Source organism: Schistocerca cancellata, chromosome 4 (assembly GCF_023864275.1).
Source record: "Schistocerca cancellata isolate TAMUIC-IGC-003103 chromosome 4, iqSchCanc2.1, whole genome shotgun sequence".
In the NCBI taxonomy this organism is placed as follows: domain Eukaryota; kingdom Metazoa; phylum Arthropoda; class Insecta; order Orthoptera; family Acrididae; genus Schistocerca; species Schistocerca cancellata.
The window spans coordinates 851,832,611-851,859,059 of record NC_064629.1 but is presented as its reverse complement, the minus strand read 5'-3'; the positions used below and the strand labels follow the sequence as shown (position 1 = coordinate 851,859,059).

The following is a 26,449-nucleotide window of genomic DNA, read 5'->3' as shown; positions in this document are numbered from 1 at the left end:
CCCACTCGTCAGCCACCTGGGCTGCCTATTACTGCTAGTACCCTGTTTAGAATGTTCTAATGGAAAGCAACTCTCAAAGAGCATGAGAAATGTGTTAAGGAAAGCATTGTATTTATCATCTATGTTATTGGCACTATAAACGTCCTGCCACTCTTGTTCCTTGATAAGGTTTAAAAAACTCTCTATTGCTGTTGGATTAACTTTCCTACATAGTTTGTAATTAAATGTGACAATGGTTTGAGTACAAAAGCCTTTTAGTGTTAAAATTTGTGCATTATGGTCTGAAAGGCCATTCACGGTTTTACTAATGGAATGCCCATCTAGTAATGAAGAATGAATAAAAATATTGTCTATGGCTGTGCTACTGTTCCCATGCAACCTAGTTCGAAAGAGCACAGTTTGCATCAGATCACATGAATTTAGGAGATCTACCAACATCCTTTTTCTTCCACCATCATATACAAAATTAATATTGAAGTCACCACATATAATTAATTTCTGGTCCTTCCTACAAAGTGAATCAAGAACCCTCTCTAACTTGAGCAGAAATGCTCTGAAGTTGGAGTTAGGGGACCTACAAACAAGAACAATTAGAAGTTTAGTTTCACTAAATTCAACTGCCCCTACAGAACATTCAAATATCTGTTCAGTGCAGTGTTGTGATACATCTATGGACTCAAATGGAATACGGTTTTTTACATACATAGCTACTCCCCCACCCCACAAGGAGCTCCTTGAGAAACAGCCAGATGATCTGTATCCTGGTAAAGGAAGCCTTCTCATCAACTTTCAGTTGTCAACTTTCTCCTTAAGTTTTTTGTTGACGCCGACATAAATAAGGAGAAACAATCATCATAATAAAATTAGGGAAAGCAGAGATTGCATGGAAAGATAAAGGTGTTTGTTTTTTCTGCTCGGTGTTTGAGATTGGAATAATAGAGAATTATTGTGAAGGTTCCAGAATGAGATTTTCACTCTGCAGCAGTGTGTGCGCTGATATGAAACTTCCTGGCAGATTAAAACTCAAACTCGGGACCTTTGCCTTTCATGGGCAAGTGCTCTACTATCTGAGCCACCCATGCACGACTCACGCATCATTCTCACAGTTTTAATTCTGCCAGTACCTGCCAGCGAACCTTGCAGGAGAGCTTCTGTAAAAGTTTAGAAGGTAGGACACAAGTACTAGTACTGGCAGAAGTAAAGCTGTGAGGACGGGGCATGAGTTGTGCTTGGGTAGCTCAGATGGCAGAGCACTTGGCTGCAAAAGGCAAAGGTCCCAAGTTTGAGTCTCAGTCTGGCAAACAGTTTTAATCTGCCAGGAAGTTTCATTGTGAAAGTTGTTCAATGAACCCTCTGCCAGGCACTTAAGTGTGATTTGTGGAGTATCCATGTAGATGTAGCTATTGTGCAATGTTTATGGAGTTACCTAAATTACAGAACCTGGTTCTAAAAACCAACAACTAATGATGGTTCAGTACAAAAAAATATGAATTTTTTCCATCATAGATTAAGTAAGGTGCAGTGGACTGTAGAACTCAGTACCAATAGAGCCAATTTTAAGTTCTGAATTTTTTCCTAGATTCTTGTAAAAGTTCTTGCATGTCTTTAATGAATAATTTCCTTTTGTTATGTACCATAAAATAGTTGATAAAGTAAAATGATTTACAAAAGGAATAAAAACATATAGTGCTTGAGAAACATAGCTACACAGGGAACTAAAACACACAAAAGTCCCAACTGTGTTATGAAAAAATTACAATGATATTTTTAAGAAGACTGCAAGGCAGCATAATTATTGAAAAACATATTTTGTAAGATGTAAACAAGTGAAAGGCTCTGTGGTCAGTAATCAAAGATGCACAGGCACTACAGCTAGTGGTCATGATATTTATGAAATTAAGGTAGAGGGTAAAACTATTGTAAACACTGCTCAAATGTCATAGTTGCTAAGTGAATTGTTTATAAATGTAAATAAATCAAACAATGGTGCAAAAAATTACACAGATATGGTCAGTTTCTTTGGCACTGAACAATATGAAAGTGAACCTTTCATAAATTCAGCTTAACTACAGCAAAAGATATAGAAAATGCAATACTATCACTAAAAAATGAGAAATTAGCAGGCTGGGGTGGAACACCAAACAAAGTGTTAAAAGCAATCCCTAAAATAATTGTGCATCCATTATCCACAGTAGTAAATCAGTCTTGTGAAGAAATGTTTTCCCCAGATACTCTGAAGTATCAGTTGTTTAACTACTATTCAAAACAAGAATGTATCACACAACTTCTTCTTACATCACCCTCAAAAATATTTGAGAAGGTGGTCACAAAATAAATCCAAAGTTTTGCACAATAATTTAACATAATATCTAAAACGCAAAAATACAGTGGCTTCCATCAATGAATGTGTACAAAAAACTAGCTCTTCTCTAGGTAACTCCCTGCATGCTACAGAATTTTTTTATGAACCATCAAAGACATTTTACAGTGTGAACCACAGCTTACTAGTCACTAAATTGGAAACTTGTGAATTTAAGAGCTTTGAATTAGAATGGCTATGGTCCTACATAGCTTATGGATGACAAAGGGTGGTTGTAATATCAGAGAGAGGAAAATATAATTTCAGAATGGAAAACCATTTTGCAGGGAGTCCCCTAAGTTCAGTCTTGGGTCACATCATGTTTCTGTTTTACATAAATGATCTACTACCCAGTAATGACTGTCATTCAGTTTTATGTGAAAATGACACATAGGCCTATGTAATCATTTAAACTTGTGGCGACTATCGACCAAGTCGCGTGTAATATCTTTGTTTTTGGCAAGCTCTTTGAATTAGTCTGTGGTCGCGCGTGAAAGTGTACGGACGTGTACCGAGAATACAGAATGTAAACAACTGTATATGTGTGCTTACGGGAAATAAAAATAGTGTTTATTACATGTGGTGTAGCGTGCATCATTGGATTCAGCAACCCTACAACGCTAAACCCATACTGGTGACCCCGAATTTTGTTCGCGAGTGCTACAACGAAATCTTATACCGTCGAGCAGTACACAATGGATCGCTTGCCGCCTGCTACACCGAACACGTGCCAACTAAGTGTTCCAACGGACGCTTCGGCATGGTTTTACAATTATTCACCGGGCGTCCGCAATAGTTCTACGCAGTTTCCGAACACATCGACTAGCTGTACTCAACAGGACAGTGTTTATACAATTCCACAGCCACGTGTGCCGGCATCAGGTACGAACAATAACTTTCCGTTACCGTACATGAGTCAGCCGTTGTGTGACAGTGTTCCGTACCATCAGAACGTTTTCCGCGCACAAAACTTTGAATATGAACGTATTCCATCCAATACGAACTTTCCATGTGTTCCGAGTGCTCAACAGCCGACACAATGTGCTCAAACCCCAGTGACTATGTTTACAGGTTTCCCAAGTGCAAGTGTGAATTTTCCACCCGAATCAGTGACTGTGCAAATCGAGCCGGACGCTCAAGACAGGAGAGTTCATATTTCTGCCGGAACTCCGGATTTTGCACCAACCCCCCCTACACCACCAGCGTCCGCTTTACGAGTGTTTCTGACGGCACACGCCGTTCCTGCCGCGTGTGTTCCACAAACATTAGGTGATTTTAACTATTTTAATGCACCTGTAGGGGAGGGGCCCGGAAACTGTATTCCGTCGATCGCCGCACATCGGTCGACTACGGTCGATTCTACCGCGCCGGTCCATTCTACGCCCGTCGGCGTTACTCCGTCGACCGCTCGATTCGTTGATTTCTCGACCAAGGTCGAGCCAGCCGCGCCTACCGTGCCGCGTGCCACTGACAGTGGCGGAAGCTGGTGCACCGCTACTGCACCCGAGACAATTACGTTGCAGAACTATGGACAGGGAGAGACAGTTTCTGATAAACATTTATGTCAAGACTTTCCCACCCGTTGGCCGAAGCTACCACCCCTTCGCAAGGATCACCCACGCACATGGTTTGCCTTGGTCGACCACGTCCTGCAGCTACACGGCATCGCCGACGACAATTCGAAGTTCCTATGCTTACTGTGTCACCTCCATGACGAACTGGATCTGATCTGCGACATTGTGGCTTCGCCCCCCGCTACGGACAAATATGCGTTCGCCCGACGCACCATCCTCGAGCGACTATCCACATCGACAGAGGAAGCTATCCGCCTCATCAGTCAGGAATCGCTGGGATCCAGGTCCCCGTCGCAACTCTGGCGTCATCTCCGCGCTATGATTGACACGCATCACATGCCGGACATTACACTTTGGACCATCTGGTTGCTGAAACTTCCCCCGCAAGTTCAACTTCACCTTCTGCATGTAACTTCGGCCCCACTAGATGCCAATCTGAAGATCGCAGACCAGGTTTACAACATTCTGCCCCCCCCGCATACCCCCCCCAGGGTGCCCTCAGGCCTCAGGGGTTGACACACCTGCGCGGCAGTTCCCATCCTGCAGTACAGAGTGCGCACGACTCGCTCCACGCATGCGCGCGGAGCCAACGCCGCCTGGCAACCGCCGCAGTAACTCCTCTCCTACCAGCACTACTGCAGCGTCGCCATCGGAGGGAACTACAAACAAGTCCCCCTCCACTGCCGCTTCGACCTCAACCAGCGCGACGGGCGACGCCACGCGCCGCCACGCTTGGTGTTATTTCCACTCCCGCTTTGGCGACGCGGCTAAGAAATGTCGTTCTCCATGCGCGTTCCCAAACTAATAACGCGACCCAATTCAGGCGCTACGGGCCGCGTTGCACCGCACAGACGCCTATCACTAAATACTTCTTCTCCTCACGCGCCAGGATGCTTGTACGTGAAAGATGCAGTGTCTTGCCTTTCATTTCTAGTCGACACGGGGGCCGAGGTTAGTGTGATACCTTTGTCCGCAGGTATTAAATTCGAGCTTCAGCCTTGCCCCCCGCTTTGAGCCGCCAATAATTCCCTGATCCGCTCTCATGGAATAACGAATTTAAGCCTTAAACTGCAGGACATTAATACGCCCTTACAGTGGCGTCGGCTGCAGGTGCGAGGAAGTGGTGCGGGGGTTGGGGGCGTGGCCGTGTGCGACAGCTGGGCGGTCTGCTTACGCGCGTCCGTGAGCTTGGCTTGCACGGCGGCGATGCGTAAGCGGAGGGCCCCATTGCTGTCCCGAAGTTCGTCGTTGTGTGATCTAAGAGAAAGCACTGCAACAGCAGTTTCCGCTAGCTCACACAGCAGAATGGCGCTTTCGGATGAGAGGGGTAAGATATCTGAACCGGTGGTACGGTCTCCCGAGTTAAAGGTTAGTGTACCTCGTTGTAGGTTGGGTGACAGTGCGTGGGCTAAGAGAAAATCTACCCCAAGCACGGGTTCATCCACATCCGCGATAACGAAAGTCCACTGTAAGGGCGTATTAATGTCCTGCAGTTTAAGGCTTAAATTCGTTATTCCATGAGAGCGGATCAGGCCCCTTCCGTTACATACTGTCCGCAATTGACAGGTTTACCCGCTGGGTAGAGGTAATTCCTCTCACTACTATCACAGCCGATGCAGTGGCCCGAGCCCTGCTGTTAATGTGGATCTCGCGCTTCGGCTGCCCAGTCTCTGTCACCACCGACCAGGGCCGCCAGTTCGAGTCTGCCCTCTTCCGACAGCTTTGTGAACTGTGTGGGGTGAAACGATTTAGGACTACAGCATACCACCCCCAGAGCAATGGGCTTGTGGAACGCTGGCACCGAACGCTTAAAGCTTCCCTGATGTGCCACGGAGGTGAGTGGGCCGATGCCTTACCATGGGTAATGTTAGGCGTTCGGGCCGCGTACAAAGAGGACCTTGGCGCATCCCTGGCAGAGGTACTGTATGGAGAACCCCTCACACTCCCAGCAGAGTTAGTCGAGCCTTCACTTCCTCCAGATCAAATCTGCGACTCGACATTCGTCGGGCAGGTCAAGGAGCTAATTGCTAACATCCGCGTGCCGCCTCCTCGACCACACACGCCCCCTCCCGTATTTCTGCATAAGGACTTGGCGTCGTGCACTCATGTCATGGTGCGTGATGACACCATCCGACCGGCACTCAGACCTCCATATACGGGCCCGCACAGAGTCATATCACGGCGTACCAACACGTTCGAAGTGCTCATTAACAGCACGCCTCAAACGGTATCCGTCTGCCGCCTCAAACCTGCATGGACTCTGGGAGAACTGCCCGATACCCCACCCAGTCAGACCCCATCCCCTGCTGCACCCACCTCGCATGAGGCATCTACCGACAGTCCATGGATGAGCGACGCCCATTCCCACACGTGTGACGTTCCCCACTCCCAGTCGTGTGACAGTGCTACAGGTGCGTGTGACATTCCTATGCAGAGTGATGCGTGTGATGACTTACCCTCCTACAGGCAGCCCCTCGCCTCTCCCCTGTTAGGATTCAGTGATGTATCAGGGACCAGCCTCAGAGCGTGTGATGTCACCGATGACGACTCGTGTGGAGATTCTGTCAACCCGTATAAGGAAGTGGTAGTGAATGTCAACACAGATCTTATTTGCAGCTCTAATGTGTTTTTTGTTATGCAGCCGGGTAATGTGTACATCTTCTACGAACAAGCCAGCTTCCCCAGTGACAACTTAACTCACATTCATCTCCTCCAGTCTGTCCCCTTGCCTGTTGGTACTGACCCATCAACGGTCAAAGTCCTACGTACCGCCACAGGCATTCAGATCCGCTATCCTGGCCCCTCACAACCCACCATCCCCTCCCCAGATCCCTCAACTGCTGTACGAGGATTCACCCGGTCAGGCAGGACCATCCGCCCCCCTCGCTGGCTCGAAGACTTCAATTACTAATGTAATGTAATGTAAGGTATGGTTTCTGATTAAACACCCTCTCCCTCCCCCCTGGGTGTTCCCTTTACATGTATGCCCCAATATTTATGTTTGTGCTCCACACTCTAGGGGGGGGGCTAATGTGGCGACTATCGACCAAGTCGCGTGTAATATCTTTGTTTTTGGCAAGCTCTTTGAATTAGTCTGTGGTCGCGCGTGAAAGTGTACGGACGTGTACCGAGAATACAGAATGTAAACAACTGTATATGTGTGCTTACGGGAAATAAAAATAGTGTTTATTACATGTGGTGTAGCGTGCATCATTGGATTCAGCAACCCTACAACGCTAAACCCATAAACTAAAAGTACTGACCAAATTCCTGTAACTGTAATAAATACCCTAGAAAAATTAAATAACTTGTCTAATCTAAATGGGTTAAAAATAAACATGGAAAGAACTTACTTCATTTTGTTTTAAACTTTATTAACTAAATTGAATCGCAAAAACCATGATTTATAGGAAACTAGTTATGTGAAATTCCTAGGAATGCAGGTAGATAAAAACTTATGATGAGCCTCTCATATGCAGTAACTTGCAAATGAATTAAATAGCCTAGCATTTGCGATTATGATGTTACACAATGCAGCCAGCATGAACATCAGGAAAATAGTATATCACAGCATCTTTGAACTGGTGATAGGATATGGAACTACATTTTGGGGAAGCACAAAAAATATTTCACGAATATTAACACTTAAAAATTCTTATTAAAAATATGCACAATGCAGATTGAAGAAAATAATATCATTCACTTATAAAAAATCTAAGTATTTCGAGTGCTCCCTCACTATACACCTACAAACTGTTTATCTTTGTTCATAGTAACACTAATTTATTTGCACCAAATCAGTTTCAACACAGTTACAATAGCAGAAATCAAAATAGCTTTATGCTGTCTAGCATGATTTGAAAGTGAACGGTGCTTAAACTCCATAGTATATGGGTATGGAAATTTATGACAAAGTAAAAGATCTGGTCAGTACTAACTTGGAATGACTGAAAAAAGTATATGACAAACTGGTGCAGAAATGTTGATATCCAGCTGAACATTTCTTGATGGATGGTCTGATAAATTGAGCAAGAAAGAACACATATTTCAGCTTAAAGTTTGTTATGTTAAAAAGAATTATCAGTTATGTATCTTGTCAGTATATTATATTAATAACATATTCTTCTGACAGACTGGCAGAAGTATGCTGAACAGGCACATCCTGCTGCATACAGTTTACAAAAGACATGTAATAATACAACTGAGAGGATTTCCACGAATCATTAAATTTGGTATCAGCTCTGGTGCTAAACAAGACCAAAATTGTCCAAAACTTGTTCAGAAAACGTACTGCAGTTATGGGAGTCAAAGTGGATAACATACAGAGAGCAGAAGGTTATCTACCTCAAGTTTAGAAACTAGACTGTAGTTATAAGAAGCAAAGTATGTGAAAGGGAGGTAGCAGTTGAGAAGGGTGTGAGATTTTATTCAATCTGTACACTGTATAAACACTCAAGTAAACCTAATAGATTTTAAAAAATGGGAATTAAAGTTAAGGGAGAGCAACTAAACATTTTGAAGGTTTGGAAAAGGCTCTGTAATTCTCTGTGACAGCAAAGGACTTAGTAGATCAATAGAACAGAATAGATAGTGTCCTGGAAAGAGATCCTAATATGAACAACAAAATTAAAAGAAGGATAATATTGTGTGATAAAATTATGGCAGATTGTGCTGAGAGAGTTAAATTATGAAATGAGATACTTAAATTGACACATGTGTTTTGCTGTTCATGCAGCAAGATAACTGATATAATCCACAGCAGAGAGATACACTGCCCAATCACATTAATGTGAACACCTGTCAAAAGCGTGAATAACCATATTTTGCAGCATGGACAGCTGTGAGATATGCAGGAAGAGAGTCAATCAGGTAATGGAAGGTACTGACATGTGTGTGGAGTGATGCTGACTCTAGTGCCATGGCCAGCTGCTCTAGGTCTCTCAGTTGAAGATCCACTGCACAAACACCCCGACTGAGGTGGTCCTACAGATTCTCAATTGGGTTCAAATTCAGCATATTTGGTGGCCAGGGGAATATGATAAATGCATCCTGGCACTCTTTAAACCATTAACATAAACTGTGAGTTGTGTGGCACATTGCATTGTCCTGATGGAAGATGCCATCATGTCGAGGAAAAACAAACTGCATAGACATGATCCACAAGGACACATACATACTTGTGTTGATCCAATATGCCTTCCAGAACCACAAGATCACTGAAGAAATGCCACAAAACCATTCTCCAAGTCATAACACTCCCTCCTCTGGCCCGGACTCTTCTAATGATAACTGCAGGGTGTTTTATTTCAGACATTTCATGCTGATGAGATTCGTCTGGAAAGGTCCTTGTTGCCTCTCAGTGGGAATCCAATCATAGTATTGGTATGCAAATTCCATCCTTTGTCACCAATGAACAGCAGTCAACATAGATGCATGAACCAGACACCTGCTGCAAAGGTCCAGATGCAGCAACATTCACTGAATGTTCATTGAGAAGACATTGTTCATAGCCCCTTGGTCATCTGGGTGGTCAGTTGCCAGCAGTTGCATACCTATTGGCCATATACATCAACCACAGCCATTGTTCACCCCTGTCCTCTATGGCACATGATGCACCACAGTTGCCTCTGTGCCAGTTTTGGTTAGCACCATTTTGCCATGCACAGTATGCTTTAACCATGGCATCACATGAACAGTTTACAAATTTAGCCATTAACCCAAAAGTCAATGATAATGAACTTTTGGACATCGGATAAGTCACTCCATTTCTGTCCTATGACAATGACTGCACTGTTTCCTGCATTCCCCAGACAGATTTTGTATACCGTCCACTGCTAGTGCTGATAACTGCAGTCTGTGAGTAGTTACTGCACATTGATGCCTAACATATGCGGTAGTCACATTAATGTGACTGGATCATGTAAAATGCAGACTGTCAGTAGTAAGAAAAGTATATCTGAAAAAAAAGCAATATATTGACATACATAATAAATTTAAATGAAGGAAAGCTTTTCTGCAAATATTTGCTTGGAGTTAGCCTAATATATAGATACAAACAGTGAACGACCAGCAATACAGACAAGAAAAGAATAAAAGCTTTTGAAATACAGAGTGACTGAAGATTATGTTGGCAGATTTAATAATTAATGAAGAGGTACAGAACTCAATTAGGGAAGAAGGAAAGTTATGGCACAATCTATAAGTTATAGGGCAAATTGTGAGACTTCTGGGGAGACTCGGTTTAGTTATATGCTGACTGAATATACCAACATGTTGGCTATATAATTCAAAAATCTGTCAGGATTGAAACCTGGTTTTTCAGGCTCGTCAGATACTATTTTCATGTCATTATTTTAGAGAAAATCAGTAGAATTAAATGATTTTCTCCTCTTTCACTGGTTGTATTTTCAGTAAATAATGAATTTATTGTTGTAGGTGGTACCTGATCATGTAATTCCTACATCAGTGTTTGTGCCATATGTTCCTGGGAGAGACCAAGAGAGTCCAAAACAGAGCAGCTTTGTTACAATGTAAGAAAATTTTTAATATGTTTCTAATAATGAAGTTTATTAGAAAAATTAATGTAAATTAAGTAATGTTACAGTATTTTACAATTTTGGTCTATGTAAATTCTCTGTCAGTTACAAATTCTTCAAATGGCTCTGAGCACTATGGGACTTAACTTCTGAGGTCATCAGTCCCCTATAACTTAGAACTACTTAAACCTAACTAACCTAAAAACACCACAAGCATCCATGCCTAGAACCGCTCGGCCACCCCTGCCAGCTATAAATTCTTCACTGCATCTGGGAATCACTATCCATGCATTCTGAATAAGAAGCTTTTCATCCTTCAAACAAGTTTTTATACGTAAGAAACTCAGTTGTTATTACCAATAGTGCATTTTATTTATTTATTCATCCTTTGCGTGCTGTTTTAGAATTAAATTTGATAGGTCCATAACTTAGGAATAAAGAAGACCACTTCTAGTCACATCCTTCTATCGACAGTATTTTTTTTAAAAATCATGATTTTTTGTTTTTCTAGCAGTCTTAAGTGGTGACCATTATTCAGGACTGCATATGGAAAAAAAAGAAAAAAGGAGGCAAATTAATGCACATAATTAGAACCACTATTCGAAATGAAAGTAGTTACCTTGTTTCTTTCTTTCTTGGGGTCTTCTTGAAGTTTCTCAAAATTAGCTGAAACTTAAGGATTGTTCCAGCTTCAGCAAAAGCTGTTCAGATTTTTGGTTACTCGCAAATAAATTTTAGAAACAAAATTTTGCAGAAACTTTTTGCTCTTCATGAATTATATAAATTACTGGTTCCATAATAAATGAGTAGTAATAGGGTATGGCACAATATTTTGAGGCAGCCTGAAAAATATGTCACATATATTAACACTTAAAGATCCTAATGAAAAATATGCAGAATTCAAACTGAAGAAAATAATGTCACCCACTTATAAAAAATCTAACTATTCCAAGTGCTCCTTCACTGTACCTCTATCAAAAGATTATCTTTGTTCATTGTAACGCTGACTTATTTGCAGCAAATCAGCATCAATACAGTAACAATACCAGAAATCAAAATATTTTTATGCTACATTCCATCATTTGAAACTTAAAGCTCCAACTCGACAGCATATGGGTATGGAAATATGTGACAAAGTAAAAGGAAAAGATCTACTCAATACCAACTAAGAATCACTGAAAACAGTATATGACAAACTGGTGGAGAAATTTTGATATTCACTTGAAGAGTTCATGAAGGATGGTCTAAGAATTTAAGGAAGAAAGAACACATATTTCAGATTAAAGTTTCTTATGTTAAAAAATCATCAGTTATGTATCTTATACAGCATATTATATAACTATATATTCTGCTGACCACCTGGCAGAAGTATGGTGAGCAGAATGCCATACCTGCTCACCATGCTTCTGCCAGATGGTTGGCAGAAGTTTTGTGATAATTGATTTGGATTTGGTCTTTAACATTACATATGATATGTTTCTAAGAATGGTACCAGTTGTAGCACACTAAATGTGTAATAGTACAGCTGAGTTGCTCCCCATTAATCTTTAAGACTGGTGTACTAAAGCACTTGAAATGTGCACTTAATAATAGAAGGCACATTGGAGTACTGAGCACAGCATTACGGATCAGATCAGAACAGAACAGTGTTAATACACCGTACTGTATTGCAGAAAGGTGGTGACTCCTGCCAAAAAGTTAGACTAATGTGACCAGAGATGTTCAAGTCGCAATGCAAAGACGTTTCTATTGATATTATTGGTCTTTACAATCAAAAGTAAAAGTTATATGTCATTAACATTTTACAAAATTCACATTACACATGCTTTTCAAATTGTTATACACAAATTTGTCACTACAAGTTTTTATATTTATACCAAGTGAGAATGCTCAGTGGTTAGCACACTGGACTCACATTTGAGACGATGATGGTTCAAACCCACATCCAGCCCTCCAGATTTAGGTTTTCCGTTATTTCCCTAAATTACTCCAGTCAAATGCTGGGATAGTTGCTTTTAAAATGACACAGCCAATTTCCTTCCCCATCCTTGACACAATTCGAGCTCATGCTCCATCTCTAATGACCTTGATGCTGATGGGACATTAAACCCAACCATCCTTCCTTCCATTCTTCCTTCCTTTATATTTGTACATAAGAGAAATAACACTCTACAACTTATTTAATCATAATCAAGAGCCAAAATTTTTTATGATATCTGAAGGATGTCCATGTGCCAATTAATGCATTTATGTGACTGTATCAAGAAGTGAGCCATTGATCAGTTCCATTACAAGCATGTAAGATTTTCAAAATTCGGATAGCAATATAACGGAACTGCCCAGTGTTTATTTTTGACAAATCTAAAGAAAATAATTTCCTGAAAAACAGTTCCCTAAAAATAAAATATTTAGTTAAAAAAATACATATATTAAACTGGAATGTTATGTTCGCATGTTCTTCCTTTAAAGAAAACCTTATTTAATGAGTATATATATATTGCAGTTTTTTACTTAAAACATTTGAAAATTTAATTCACAAATAGCAATAATTAGAAAAAAAAATAGTAGAATTTGTATCTTTCTCCTGACCAACCATTTTCAAACTACATGAAGAGTTCAAATACAAAAATACATATAATTTTTCCTCTTTAGGGGAAGTAACATTATATATGTCAGATAACAACATGATTATTATGGTAGATGCACCAAATAGCTGCTTATAATAAGAAATCTTTATTTACGAAAGACTGTTTTGGCTTTGTGCCATTTTCAAGTGCATATAGATTGATGTGACATCCATATTACATCATTAGTGGACTGTCTTAGAACTGTCACTGTTTTAATAAAATGGTAAATGATGACAATATGTTGAAAATAAAATGTTAATTATGATGTGTCAGACGCTTGACACTTCCACTATTACAACACCATATGTAAACAGTCAAACACAAGTAAGCATATAGCACCATAAGAGTGGTACTGCCAAACTACTGTCACATCATAATTAACATTTTATTTTCAATATACTGACATCATTTACCATTTTATTATAACAGTGACAGTTATAAGACAGTCCACTAATGATTTAATATGGACATCACATCAATCTAGATGGCCTTGAAAATGGCATTAAAGCCTAAAAAGCCTCTCATAAATAAAGATTGCTTATTATAAGCAGCTGTTTGTTGCATCTACTATAATAGAATACATATAATACAAACATCCATGCAAAATTTTTAAGAGGTCAACATTTAATTCAAAATAAAACTCTGCACTGTTCAACATAGGTTTTCTACTGTGTTTTGAACTATTTGTGTTGCCATTCTGGACTGTCTATTGTGGCTGTTCTCAAACATGTTAATTACTTACAAAGACAGATGGTTCAAAAATGGACATAATGTTCAAAACTAATCGCCATAAATAAATAAGTAGAGGATACTTCTTAATATGACATTTGATGGAATTCTAATCATTTATTTCAATAAAGAAAAAGTTCCTGACCTATTTCACCAGCAGCATGCTGGAGGTCTGTAAATATACTATTATCTAGACATATTCAAGAAATATAACATGGAAGTTTAAATTGAATTTGTTACAAATCATCATAATATACAAATTTTGTTTCACTTCTGTCAAACATTAGTGATGGTGTTCAATTAGGATACAACTGAAGTAATTGCTGATTTTTTTAAGATAGCAAAGTCAGGATAATTCGATTACATATTATCAAGATTTGCATTAAATCATTATAGAATATAGAAATTTATAAGTTAAAATTGGCAGTTTAAATATCTCTCATTTAAGTATGTGACATAATATTTTACATTATTCATCAAGTATTCTGTTTACCTTCATGGATGAGTATATTAAATAAGGATAGCCTTAAATTATATTACTGATCATGTACAAGAAACAAACATAATACCCAATTGCCAGAACATAAGAGAAGAATACTGAGTAGCATCCAGGAGTAATTGACCACCAATATGAATTCACTAGACAGACCAGCAGAATGTATGATCGTGATCATGCCTCTTCAACAGTGTAAGGAACCTTGTCACTGAAAAATTGTCTGAACCTCTACTCAAGATGACAGGAAGATGTAGAAGTAAACATATAAATGTGTGTGTACACACAGAAAAAGATATAGCCACCAGTACTTGTCATATTTGCACGAATGATAGGAAGTTACTCACTATGTAACAACACTGAAGGTTGGTTCGAAAAATAATGTATTGACAACATACTGAAATTATTGATATGGCTATGAAAGACAAAGGACTCACAACAAAAATCATAAGTTGCTAACATTATTTTTCAAACACTGTAGGGATAGTGTGGATACAAAGCTATAGCATTCATGGATTTATAGATAGAAAATGATAATGTAGCACAGAAAATTCTTGACAAATTGGTTCAGAAGAGACTTATTGAACACCTCAAGAATTATAAGGTATTAAACGGTAGCCAGTTCAGATTTCAACAGGGTGTATCAACGCAACAAGCTATTTTTTCCTTCACCCATCAAATCTTAGAGTCTTTTAATAATAAATTATCTCCTGTTGGTATCTTCTGTGACCTTTCTAAGGCCTTTGATAGTGTTAATCATGAAATGCTCTTAGCAAAGGCTGAATATTATGGTATAAGTGACTCAGTTGGCTCATGGATTAAATCCTACCTAGCTGGAAGAAAACATAAGGTCATGTAGAACAACTCTGAGGGGTGCTCTGTGTCATCTAGCTGGGGCTCTATTGGCTGTGGTGCTCCTCAGGGCTCTGTACTTGGCCCCCTTCTCTTCCTCATCTTTATCAATGACCTTCCCTTGCATACCAGCTTTAAAACTCACTTTACTCTTTTTGCTGATGACACCTCTATCCTCATCAACAAAACTCCCAACCTCAATCCTGAGGAATCGGCCAATATTGTCTTTAGTGAAGTATGTAATTGGTTTGTAAATAATAATGAGCGTATGGCATTGGTGGCCGGGAGACCCCTTGCAGGGCGGTTCGGCCGCCACTCCACAAGTTCTTTAATGCCACTACGGTGACTTGTGAGTGGATGAGGATGAAATGATGATGAAAGACACACAACACCCAGTCATCTTGAGGCAGAGAAAATCCCCGCCGGGAATCGAACCCGGGACCCCGTGCACGGGAAGCGAGAACGCTACCCCAAGACCACGAGCCGCGGACGGTTTGTAAATAATGGGTTATCACTAAATGATAATAAGACGTTTGTACATTTCAAAGTAAGGAAAAAAGTTGAGGATCAATTAAGTATTACATTGAATGGTAGTGAGTTACTACAAGTTGAGTCAACCAGCTTTCTGGGTGTACACATTGACAACAGCCTAAAATGGTCTGAACATATTTTACACCTCCACAAAAAACTCAGCTCAGCAACATTCGCTGTATGTATTATTTCCACTGTATGTGACAGAGACACCACAAAAACTGCTTATTTTAGTTATTTCCATGCATTATTGCTGTATGGCATAGTTTTCTGGGGTAATCAGCCACTAACCAAAAAAATATTGATTGCCCAAAAGAGACTTATTAGGAAAATGGGCGGAGTCCAGGCTAGACATTCTTGTAGGAACCTTTTCATAAAATTAGGGATACTGACAACTGCATGCCAATATATCTACTCCCTGTTATGTTTCATTGGTAAAAATGGACAATCGTACAAAGCCAATGATTTATATCATACCCACAATACCAGGAGGAAGATGGACCTCCATTATGAATCAAAAAACCTTACTATTGTACAAAAAAAGAGTCCATTACATGAGCTGCAAGGTGTTCAATGCTCTCCCACCATCACTGAAATTACTTATCCATGAGCTTCCCAAATTTAAACAACAGCTCAAACAGTACTTATTAGATAATTCCTTCTATTCGATAGAAGAATATTTCAGTAGAGTTAACTGTAATTGATTTTTTCATTTACTAATTTGATGTGCTATTGTGCATTACGATACTCACAATCACTGTTAACATTACTGTGTCTTTCATTTAGCTATTAAGATCTACCATATTTTTTAATGTAATTTTTTCTATACCTATTAATGTGTATTTTGTCTTATACCTCATATCCTCTTGCAAGAGGTACTTTTATGTATTCCTTTTGTATTATTTGTAATAATTCTGACGCGTCCTACATCCATGCGAATGCCTCACAGTATTGGATTTATGGGATATAAATAAATAAATAAAGCAAAGACAGAAAGAGTGCTACAACAGGTTGAGGCCTTGTACATGCCAAGTAAATAATATACAAAGTGTGTATCTCCCTCTGAGGGTTACATGTACATTTCCAAACAAAGTTCCTATATTGCAGAGAAAATACTAAAAATAATGTTATATGAACATAGATCTAACAATGCATAAAACATTTACACTCCTGGGAATGGAAAAAAGAACACATTGACACTGGTGTGTCAGACCCACCATACCTGCTCCGGACACTGCGAGAGGGCTGTACAAGCAATGATCACACGCACGGCACAACGGACACACCAGGAACCGCGGTGTTGGCCGTCGAATGGCGCTAGCTGCGCAGCATTTGTGCACCGCCACCGTCAGTGTCAGCCAGTTTGCCGTGGCATACGGAGCTCCATCGCAGTCTTTAACACTGGTAGCATGCCGCGACAGCGTGGACGTGAACCGTATGTGCAGTTGACGGACTTTGAGCGAGGGCGTATAGTGGGCATGCGGGAGGCCGGGTGGACGTACCGCCGAATTGCTCAACACGTGGGGCGTGAGGTCTCCACAGTACATCGATGTTGTCGCCAGTGGTCGGCGGAAGGTGCACGTGCCCGTCGACCTGGGACCGGACCGCAGCGACGCACGGATGCACGCCAAGACCGTAGGATCCTACGCAGTGCCGTAGGGGACCGCACCGCCACTTCCCAGCAAATTAGGGACACTGTTGCTCCTGGGGTATCGGCGAGGACCATTCGCAACCATCTCCATGAAGCTGGGCTATGGTCCTGCACACCGTTAGGCCGTCTTCCGCTCACGCCCCAACATCGTGCAGCCCGCCTCCAGTGGTGTCGCGACAGGCGTGAATGGAGGGACGAATGGAGACGTGTCGTCGTCAGCGATGAGAGTCGCTTCTGCCTTGGTGCCAATGATGGTCGTATGCATGTTTGGCGCCGTGCAGGTGAGCGCCACAATCAGGACTGCATACGACCGAGGCACACAGGGCCAACACCCAGCATCATGGTGTGGGGAGCGATCTCCTACACTGGCCGTACACCACTGGTGATCGTCGAGGGGACACTGAATAGTGCACGGTACATCCAAACCGTCATCGAACCCATCGTTCTACCATTCCTAGACCGGCAAGGGAACTTGCTGTTCCAACAGGACAATGCACGTCCGCATGTATCCCGTGCCACCCAACGTGCTCTAGAAGGTGTAAGTCAACTACCCTGGCCAGCAAGATCTCTGGATCTGTCCCCCATTGAGCATGTTTGGGACTGGATGAAGTGTCGTCTCACGCGGTCTGCACGTCCAGCACGAACGCTGGTCCAACTGAGGCGCCAGGTGGAAATGGCATGGCAAGCCATTCCACAGGACTACATCCAGCATCTCTACGATCGTCTCCATGGGAGAATAGCAGCCTGCATTGCTGCGAAAGGTGGATATACACTGTACTAGTGCCGACATTGTGCATGCTCTGTTGCCTGTGTCTATGTGCCTGTGGTTCTGTCAGTGTGATCATGTGATGTATCTGACCCCAGGAATGTGTCAATAAAGTTTCCCCTTCCTGGGACAATGAATTCACGGTGTTCTTATTTCAATTTCCAGGAGTGTATTTTAAAATTCAAATGGCTATAAAATTCATCCACAAAACTTTCTGGAAAACTAAACAGAATGAAAAAATGTATACAAAAGCTTAATTCAGGCAAGACTATTTTTATCAGAAGCAATAAAATATACATTCACCTATCAAAGCAAGAAAATTTCCCATCATGTAAAGATTAATATAAATAAACTATCTTATTACAGAAGTATAAACCACTTAAAATATTATGAAAATTGTGTGATTGGATTGAAGAGTTTCTAGATAACACAACGCAGCATGTCATTCTCAATGGACAGAAGTCTTCCGAAGTAAGAGTGATTTCAGGTGTGCCGCAGGGGAGTGTCATAGGACTGTTGTTATTCACAATATACATAAATGACCTTGTGGATGACATCGGAAGTTCACTGAGGCTTTTTGCAGATGATGCTGTGGTATATCGAGAGGTTGTAACAATGGAAAATTGTACTGAAGTGCAGGAGGATCTGCAGCGAATTGATGCATGGTGCAGGAAATGGCAATTGAATCTCAATGTAGACAAGTGTATTGTGCTGCGAATACATAGAAAGAAAGATCCCTTATCATTTAGCTACAATATAGCAGGTCAGCAACTGGAAGCAGTTAATTCCATAAATTATCTGGGAGTAGTTATAATATGGTAGGGCATGAAAGGGAATCAGCAGTTGAGAAGGGGATAGGACAATGTTGTATCCTCTCCTTGATGTTCCTTAATTTGTAAATTCAGCAAACAGTAAAGGAAACAAAGGAGAAAGTTGAAAGGAAAATTAGAGATCAGGAAGAAGAAATAAAAACTTTAAAGTTTTCTAATAACATTGTAATTCTATTAGAAATGGCAAAGTAGCTCAATGGAAATGGCAGTGTCTTCAAAAGGCATTATAACATGAACATCAACAAAAGTAAAAGTGAGGGTAATGGAATGTAGTTAAATTAAATCAGGTGATGCTGAGGGGAATAGAAAATGAGGCATGAAATGTAGTAAATAAGTTCTGTTTAACAGTAAAGGAAACAAAGGAGAAAGTTGAAAGGAAAATTAGAGATCAGGAAGAAGAAATAAAAACTTTAAAGTTTTCTAATAACATTGTAATTCTATTAGAAATGGCAAAGTAGCTCAATGGAAATGGCAGTGTCTTCAAAAGGCATTATAACATGAACATCAACAAAAGTAAAAGTGAGGGTAATGGAATGTAGTTAAATTAAATCAGGTGATGCTGAGGGGAATAGAAAATGAGGCATGAAATGTAGTAAATAAGTTCTGTTTTGGCTGCAAATAACTGAAACTGGTTGAGGTAAGACAGGGTATAAAATGCAGGCTAGCAATAGCAAGGAAAGCTGCAAAAGAGGAGTTTATGAAGATCCCATATAATTTAAGTGTTAGGACATATTTTATGAAGGTCTGTAGTGTAGCCTTATACAGAACTGAAATGTGGGTGACAAACAGTTCAGACAAAATGTGAACAAAGGTTTTTGAAATGTGATGCTACAAAAAAATGCTGTGGATTAAAAGGATAGGTCTAGTAACTAATGATAAGGTTCTGACTTTATTTTGAGAAATAAAAACTTATGGCACAATTTAACTAAAAGAAGGCCTCAGTTGGTAGGACACATCCTGACACATCAAGAAATCATTAGTTTGGTAATGGAGGGAAGTGTAAGGGGTAAACGTTGCCATAGAGACTTAATGAGGTAAGCTGGCTCACATGGCTGTAGATTTCAGTAATTATTCAGAGATGAAGGTGCCTGCACAGGATAGATTAGCATGGAGAGCTGCATTAAACCGATCTTTGGCCTGAAGACTGCAACAAGTATTGTAGCTACTAAAGCTATACTTTCCACAGGAAAAAATTACTGAGTGTCAGTAGACACTCCAGTTGGTCCACTATAACTGATTTATACAAGGGTTTTGCTGACTCCTGCTGTGCAAATAGATGTGAACTATATGGCAGTTGACTGCAGAGTGAAAAGGAGTTGTCTCTCTTAAATTTTCGAGTTTGAAAATATTCTCATTTGGTGAGACTATAAAACTTCTGGGCACCAGAGACAAGCAAGTAATAGGACAAATAGGACATTCACTGTTAATATAAACAACTATAAGTCAACAAAATGTCACATAAGAGCCAGACTGCTCCAAAGTTCTGTTTTAGTCCCAGTACTGTACCATCTGTATTGTGCCATCATGCTTTACTCCTTACAAACACAAGGAGCACAATATGATGATGACACTGCTATTCTCACACAGTAGCAACAGAAACAAAAAATTCTGAAAATACACAACCAGTTATGTATTCCAGTAAATAGCAAATCATCTCTCCAGAGCCAAAACTTTCTGTCGAGGCTCACCACAAGGTATTTTTGGGTAACTCTGGATCAACACCTCACACAGAGGCAGTATATAGAAGTAGTCAGAAGAAAGACAAGCCGCAAACTTTGGGAATTCTACCAAATATTAAATGTTCGAAGCCCACTCTTTGTAATGGGGGGAGTAATGATGCACATCAGCCTGATCCACCCAGTGTTGGAATATATTTATCCTTTCTGGTGGTACTTTCAAACCTTCAAGCTTTAAGGTGTTTAACAAGTGCCTCTATTGGTTTTATTATGGGTTCAGTTTTGTAAGGAATAAAACTACACTGAAGAGCCAAAAAAATTGGTACACCTGTCTAATATCATGTAGGGCACCCGCGAGCATGCAGAAGTGCCACAACACCATGGCATGGACTCAACTAATGTCTGAAGTAGTGCTGGAGGGAACTGACTCTGTGGATCCTGCAGGGTTGTCCATAAATTTGTAAGAGTATGAGGGGGTGGAGATCTCTTCTGAACAGCACATTGCAAGGCATATATATTCTCAATAACGTTCATATCTGTGGAGTTTTTTGGCCAGCAGAAGTGTTTAAATTCAGAAGACTGTTCTTGGAGCGACTCTATAGCAATTCTGGACATGTGGGGTGTTGCATTGTCCTGCTGGAATTGCCCAAGTCGATTGAAATGTACATGAATGGATGCATGTGATCAGATGGTATGCTTATGTATGTATAATCTGTCAGAGTCATATCTAAATGTATTAGGGGTCCAACTGCACACGTCCTACACCATTACAGAGCCTCCACCACCTAGACCAGCTCCCTGCTAACATGCAGGGTCCATGGATTCATGAGGTTGTCTCCATACCTTTACCTGTCCATCCACTTGATTCAATTTGAAATGAGATTCGTTTGACCAGGAAACATGTTTCCAGTCATCAACAGTCGAATGTCGGTATTGACAGGCCCAGGCAAGGTGTAAAGTTTTATGTCATGCAGTCATCAAGGGTACACAAGTGGGCCTTTGGCTCTGAAAACCCATATCACTGATGCTTCATTGAATGGTTTGCATGCTGACACTTGTTGATGGCGCAGCATTGAAATCTGCAGCAATTAGTGGAAGAGTTGCACTTCTGTCTCATTGACCATTTCTCTTCAGTCGTCATTGGTCCTGTTCTTGCAGGATCTTTTTCCAGCTGTAGCAGTGTCGGAGATTTGAAATTTCATGGGATTCCCGATATTCACAGTACACTTGTGAAATGGTCATATGGGAAAATCCCCACTCCATCACTACCACAGAGATACTGGGTTCCATCGTTCATACTCTGACTATGATGTCAAGTTCAAACTCGCGTAAATCTTCATAAATTGCCATTGTAGCAGCAGTAAATGATGTAACAACTGTGCCAGACACTTGTTTTCTTATATAGGCATTGCTGACCACAGCATTGTATTCTGCCTGTTTACGTATCTCTGAATTTGAATATGTGTGCCTACACCAGTTTCTTTGGTGCTTCAGTATATAATCTAACAGCATGTTTGAAATATTTACAAGTAAAATATTTGCGTTTATTCACTGCAATAAAACACTTGTCTTGTTCTCTGTGATGTAGTTCACAGGGCCAATAAAAATAACACTTGCACATTTCATGTGAACAGAAAAAAAATTCATGCTAACATTTGATTAACACCTGTTAAATTGTGGATTAAATAGTTTATGTACTCAGGTGTCTAAAACAAACATACATATTTTCCCTAATTTTGTGAGTTCTCAGCATTGAAACAAATTTCTAGTTATTTTATATTTCTAATTCATTGAATGATTAGTACTTTGTGGTCAGTGAATTTAGTAGAACCAATAATTGCTTGAAAATATGGTGATATCATTTATATTTATAAGAAAACACTTATAAAATGTGAAGCTTTAGAGATTTATAGTGATATAGGGACTTCGATTTCTGTTGTGAAAAATTGTCTGTTGTTTTGTGAAAGTCATAAATATGCATGTAATTTTAAGGATTTCTCAACAAATTTCTTTCTGTAAATGATATGCTTGTAGCAGTTGATTATGGGAAACATCTTCAAAATCCATTATTTTTATTTTTTACTGTTAGATTTGCAGTATGGAATACCATTATGGGGTCATCTCTACTAACTATGCCATGGGGCATTGAAAGAGCTGGTCTGTGGACTGGGATCTTGATTGTGATCCTAATGGGTGCTTTGTGTCTCTACACAGCATATCAGTTACTTGAAGTACAAAAATGTCATGGTAAGATAGTTATGCAGTTTGTGTAACATAGCTTAATGTATAAAATTAAATATAACAGTATTTATTTTCCTAGAATGAATTTTATGTAGTGTACAGTGATTGTATGGGCTATTTTACAGGGTGGTTGCAGTAAAACAATGAATATTTGAGTTCCTAGATGTAGTTTCCTTTGAATATGGACCATTTTGTGCAGCGATATAAGCTGGTTAAATTATAGAGACACAAGTCTACATACCCCTCCATTCATTAAATTGTCATGATTTTCTCAAAGTAACTAGTAAAGTACACTTAGTATTGTAAGTTCTCTGAGTGTGTTTCTGCAGATTTCCTTTGAAATTCAGGTATTTAATATAGATGATTTTCTTCTTCTATTACACAACATTACATTATGTTAATACTTGCTCCATAGATCATGATCATGACATTTCATAATGACATGGAACACGTCAATTTGCCATAATGTTTCTTTACATGACATAATTTCTTTCTTTCTCTTTTTCTTTCCTTTTTTTTCAATTTGTACTTCGTATCTAAAAATTCATCTATTGACTACACATAGTTATTCAGAAGTTCTTTGTGTGGGCATCACCTATCATTCTGGAACAAGATTTTCACTCTGTATCAGAGTGTGTGCTGATATGAAACTTCCTGCCAAATTAAAACTGCGTGCCAGACTGAGACTCAAACTAGAGACCTTTGTCTTTCACAGACAAGTGCTTTACCATCTGAGCTACCCAAGCACAACTCACACCCCATCCTCACAGCTTTACTTCTGCCAGTATCTCATCTCCTACCATCCAAACTTCACAGAAGTTCTCCTGCAATCCTTGCAGAGCTAGCACTCCTGGTAGAAAGGATTATAAGATACATGGCTTAGCCACAGCCTGGGGGATGTTTCCAGAATGAGATTTTCACTCTGCAGTGGAGTGTGCACTGATATGAAGCTTCCTGGTGGATTAAAACTGCGTGCCAGACCGTGACTCAAACTCAGGACCTTTGCCTTTCTCAGGAGAGTGCTCTACCATCTGAGCTACCCAAGCATGACTCATGCCCCATCATCACAGCTTTACTTCTCCCAGTATCTTGTCTCCTACCTTCCAAACTTCACAGAAGCTCTCCTGTGAACCTTGCAGAACTAGCACTCCTGGAAGAAAGGATATTGCAGAGACATGGCTTAGCCACAGCCTGGGGGATGTTTCCAGAATGAGATTTTCACTCTGCAGCATAGTATGAGCTGATATGAAACTTTCAGCTATTATTCTGATTACATGCTTTTGTGCAATGAATACTTTTTCTATTAATAGTGAATTACCCCAAAATATGATGCCATATGGAAGAAGTAAATGAAAATAGGAGCATGCTGGTGTACTGATATGTTTTATCACCAAAATTTGCAATAACTCTAGTAGTATAAGTAACTGAACTCAAACGTTTCAGCAGATCATCAATGTCTTTCTTCCAAAGAAATTTCTCACCAATGCACATACTCGGAAATTTTGGATATTCTTTGTTACCAACAGACTTCTGTTCAAAGTCTATATTTAACAATGGTGTTATTCCATTTACTGTAAAGAACTGTATATGCTGTGTTTTCTGAAAATTTAGTGAGAGTCTTTTTTGCAAAAAACCACCTAATAGTTTTCTGAAAGATATTATTTCCAATTTCCTCGTCTAATTCTTGTTTGTTGGGTGTGACTACTGTATTTGTATCATCATCAGAAACAACTATTTTTGCATCTTCATGAATATAGAGTGGCAATTATATAATGAAGAACAACAAGGGTCCAAAGACCGAACCATATGGGACACTGTTCTTGATTTCTGTGCAGTTAGAGGACCCTGCTGATTTTTGCAGACTATATGTACTGTTAATTTCAACCTCCTGCATTTCTCCAGTTAAATATGAATTAAACCATTTGTGCACTGTCCCAAACATACAAAAATACTTCAGCTTGTCTAGAAGAGTTTCATTGTTCAGACAGTCAAAAGCCTTTGAGAGAGCACAAAAAATCCCAAAAAGTGATGTTCAGTTATTCAGATCACTCAATATTTGGTCATTGAAGACATGTGTGGCATTTTCTGTTAAAAAGCCTTTCAGAAATCCAAATTGACATTTTTTTAATACTTTATTTTTACAAATATGTGAAGCCATTCTTGAATAAGTTACATTTTCAAGAATTTTGGATAAAACTGTCAAAGTGAGATTGTTAGCATCAGGCCCATACCCCTTTTATGCAATGGTTTAACTGTAGCAGAACATTTCTTTGTTGTCAAACACATACAGACAAAAAACTCACAAAACCATTTATCAGTGTTAGCACTTTGAAGTTACATGTCTGTCACTTCAAATGAGATGGTACAGATCAAAGATATCTCATTATGGCAGTCTCTTTATGTTATTAAACACATGCATGATGAGTATTGATACAGATACTGGCAGTAGACTTTCTGAACCTAGGTCAGACTCATATCATTACCAACCACAAATTTAGTACAAGGCTTGACACAGAAATGTTTACTATCTGCTGGCCAGTGGTTTGGATGTTTGGTATTTATTTCTTGATTGTAACTTTCACTTTATCTGACATGAAAATGTCACCTTAGTGCTTTCCAATCCCATACAGTTAACAACAGCTGTAAGAATATGATGTGATTTGTGAAACTACTTAATGCTTTGAAATTCAGATAGGTTAAAGTTTTAGTATTATGCATGGACTCCAAGACTTTACTATTTTCTGCCATAAGAAAAATGCTTCAAGGTAGTAATTCACAAATGTAAAGGCAACAATATGATTAATGCATCATCTGGAATCTTCTGTTAATGAGTATGGCATCCATCTTGAAGTAAATATTTTATGATACAAAATTATTCAAGTTCTTAATTACTGACTGACTTAAATATTGTGAGATGTTGTCTGATTCAGATAAAAATTTCAAAACAAAAATATAGCATCAAAGTTCAGAATCTTGCAGATATTAAAGCAAAATAGGAAATTGAAATTTCGAGTGTCTGAACTTTTGATGTCAATCATTTTGTATGCTAACTAGTTTCAGGTAATTTAAATTTTTTCTCAGAAAGATGCAAGTGCCTGCTATCAAATGAGGGTTAAAGACACATCTTATGCTGTTGATTTGCTCTAACTGTTTTTCAGTTATAGACCATTGTCATAACTTGAAGCAACCATAATTTTAATTAATCAGGCTTCTAGTAAAAACACTTGCCTCAGCATAATCAGGAATGTAAATATCAACCATTAAAAAATAAGCATAACTGAGATTTTGCATTAAAAAGAACTTTAGTTTTTCTTGGGAGTAGAAAACATAATAGATGGATTAGATTCCACCTTGGTATGTTTCACCCTCCTGAATACAATGGGAGTGTGCAATATTTTCTTGTACCTTCGAGTTGGCATGAGCATTCTGATTTGGCATTTACATAATTTTCTCCTTAATCGCCTGATTTAAGAAATATTCATAGCATAATACCTTTTCTTCTTTTAATTACACACTAGGTCCAATTGAAAACCCAGTGAAATGTTAATTAGCAAGGTGGATTACTTTTGTATAGTGAGATACCA

The 26,449-nt window shown here is 39.6% G+C and overlaps 1 protein-coding gene across 2 annotated transcripts in view; it reads left to right on the top strand.

Annotated features, from left to right (window-relative positions):
- LOC126184966 (sodium-coupled neutral amino acid transporter 9-like) overlaps positions 1–26,449 on the top strand; it is a 347,307-nt gene that overhangs the window by 227,648 nt on the left and 93,210 nt on the right. For both annotated transcript variants that reach the window (XM_049927662.1, XM_049927663.1), the window contains exons 4-5: positions 10,369–10,463; positions 22,714–22,871. In XM_049927662.1, coding sequence (XP_049783619.1) covers positions 10,369–10,463; positions 22,714–22,871 — 253 coding nt within the window. The remainder of the gene's footprint in view (positions 1–10,368; positions 10,464–22,713; positions 22,872–26,449) is intronic.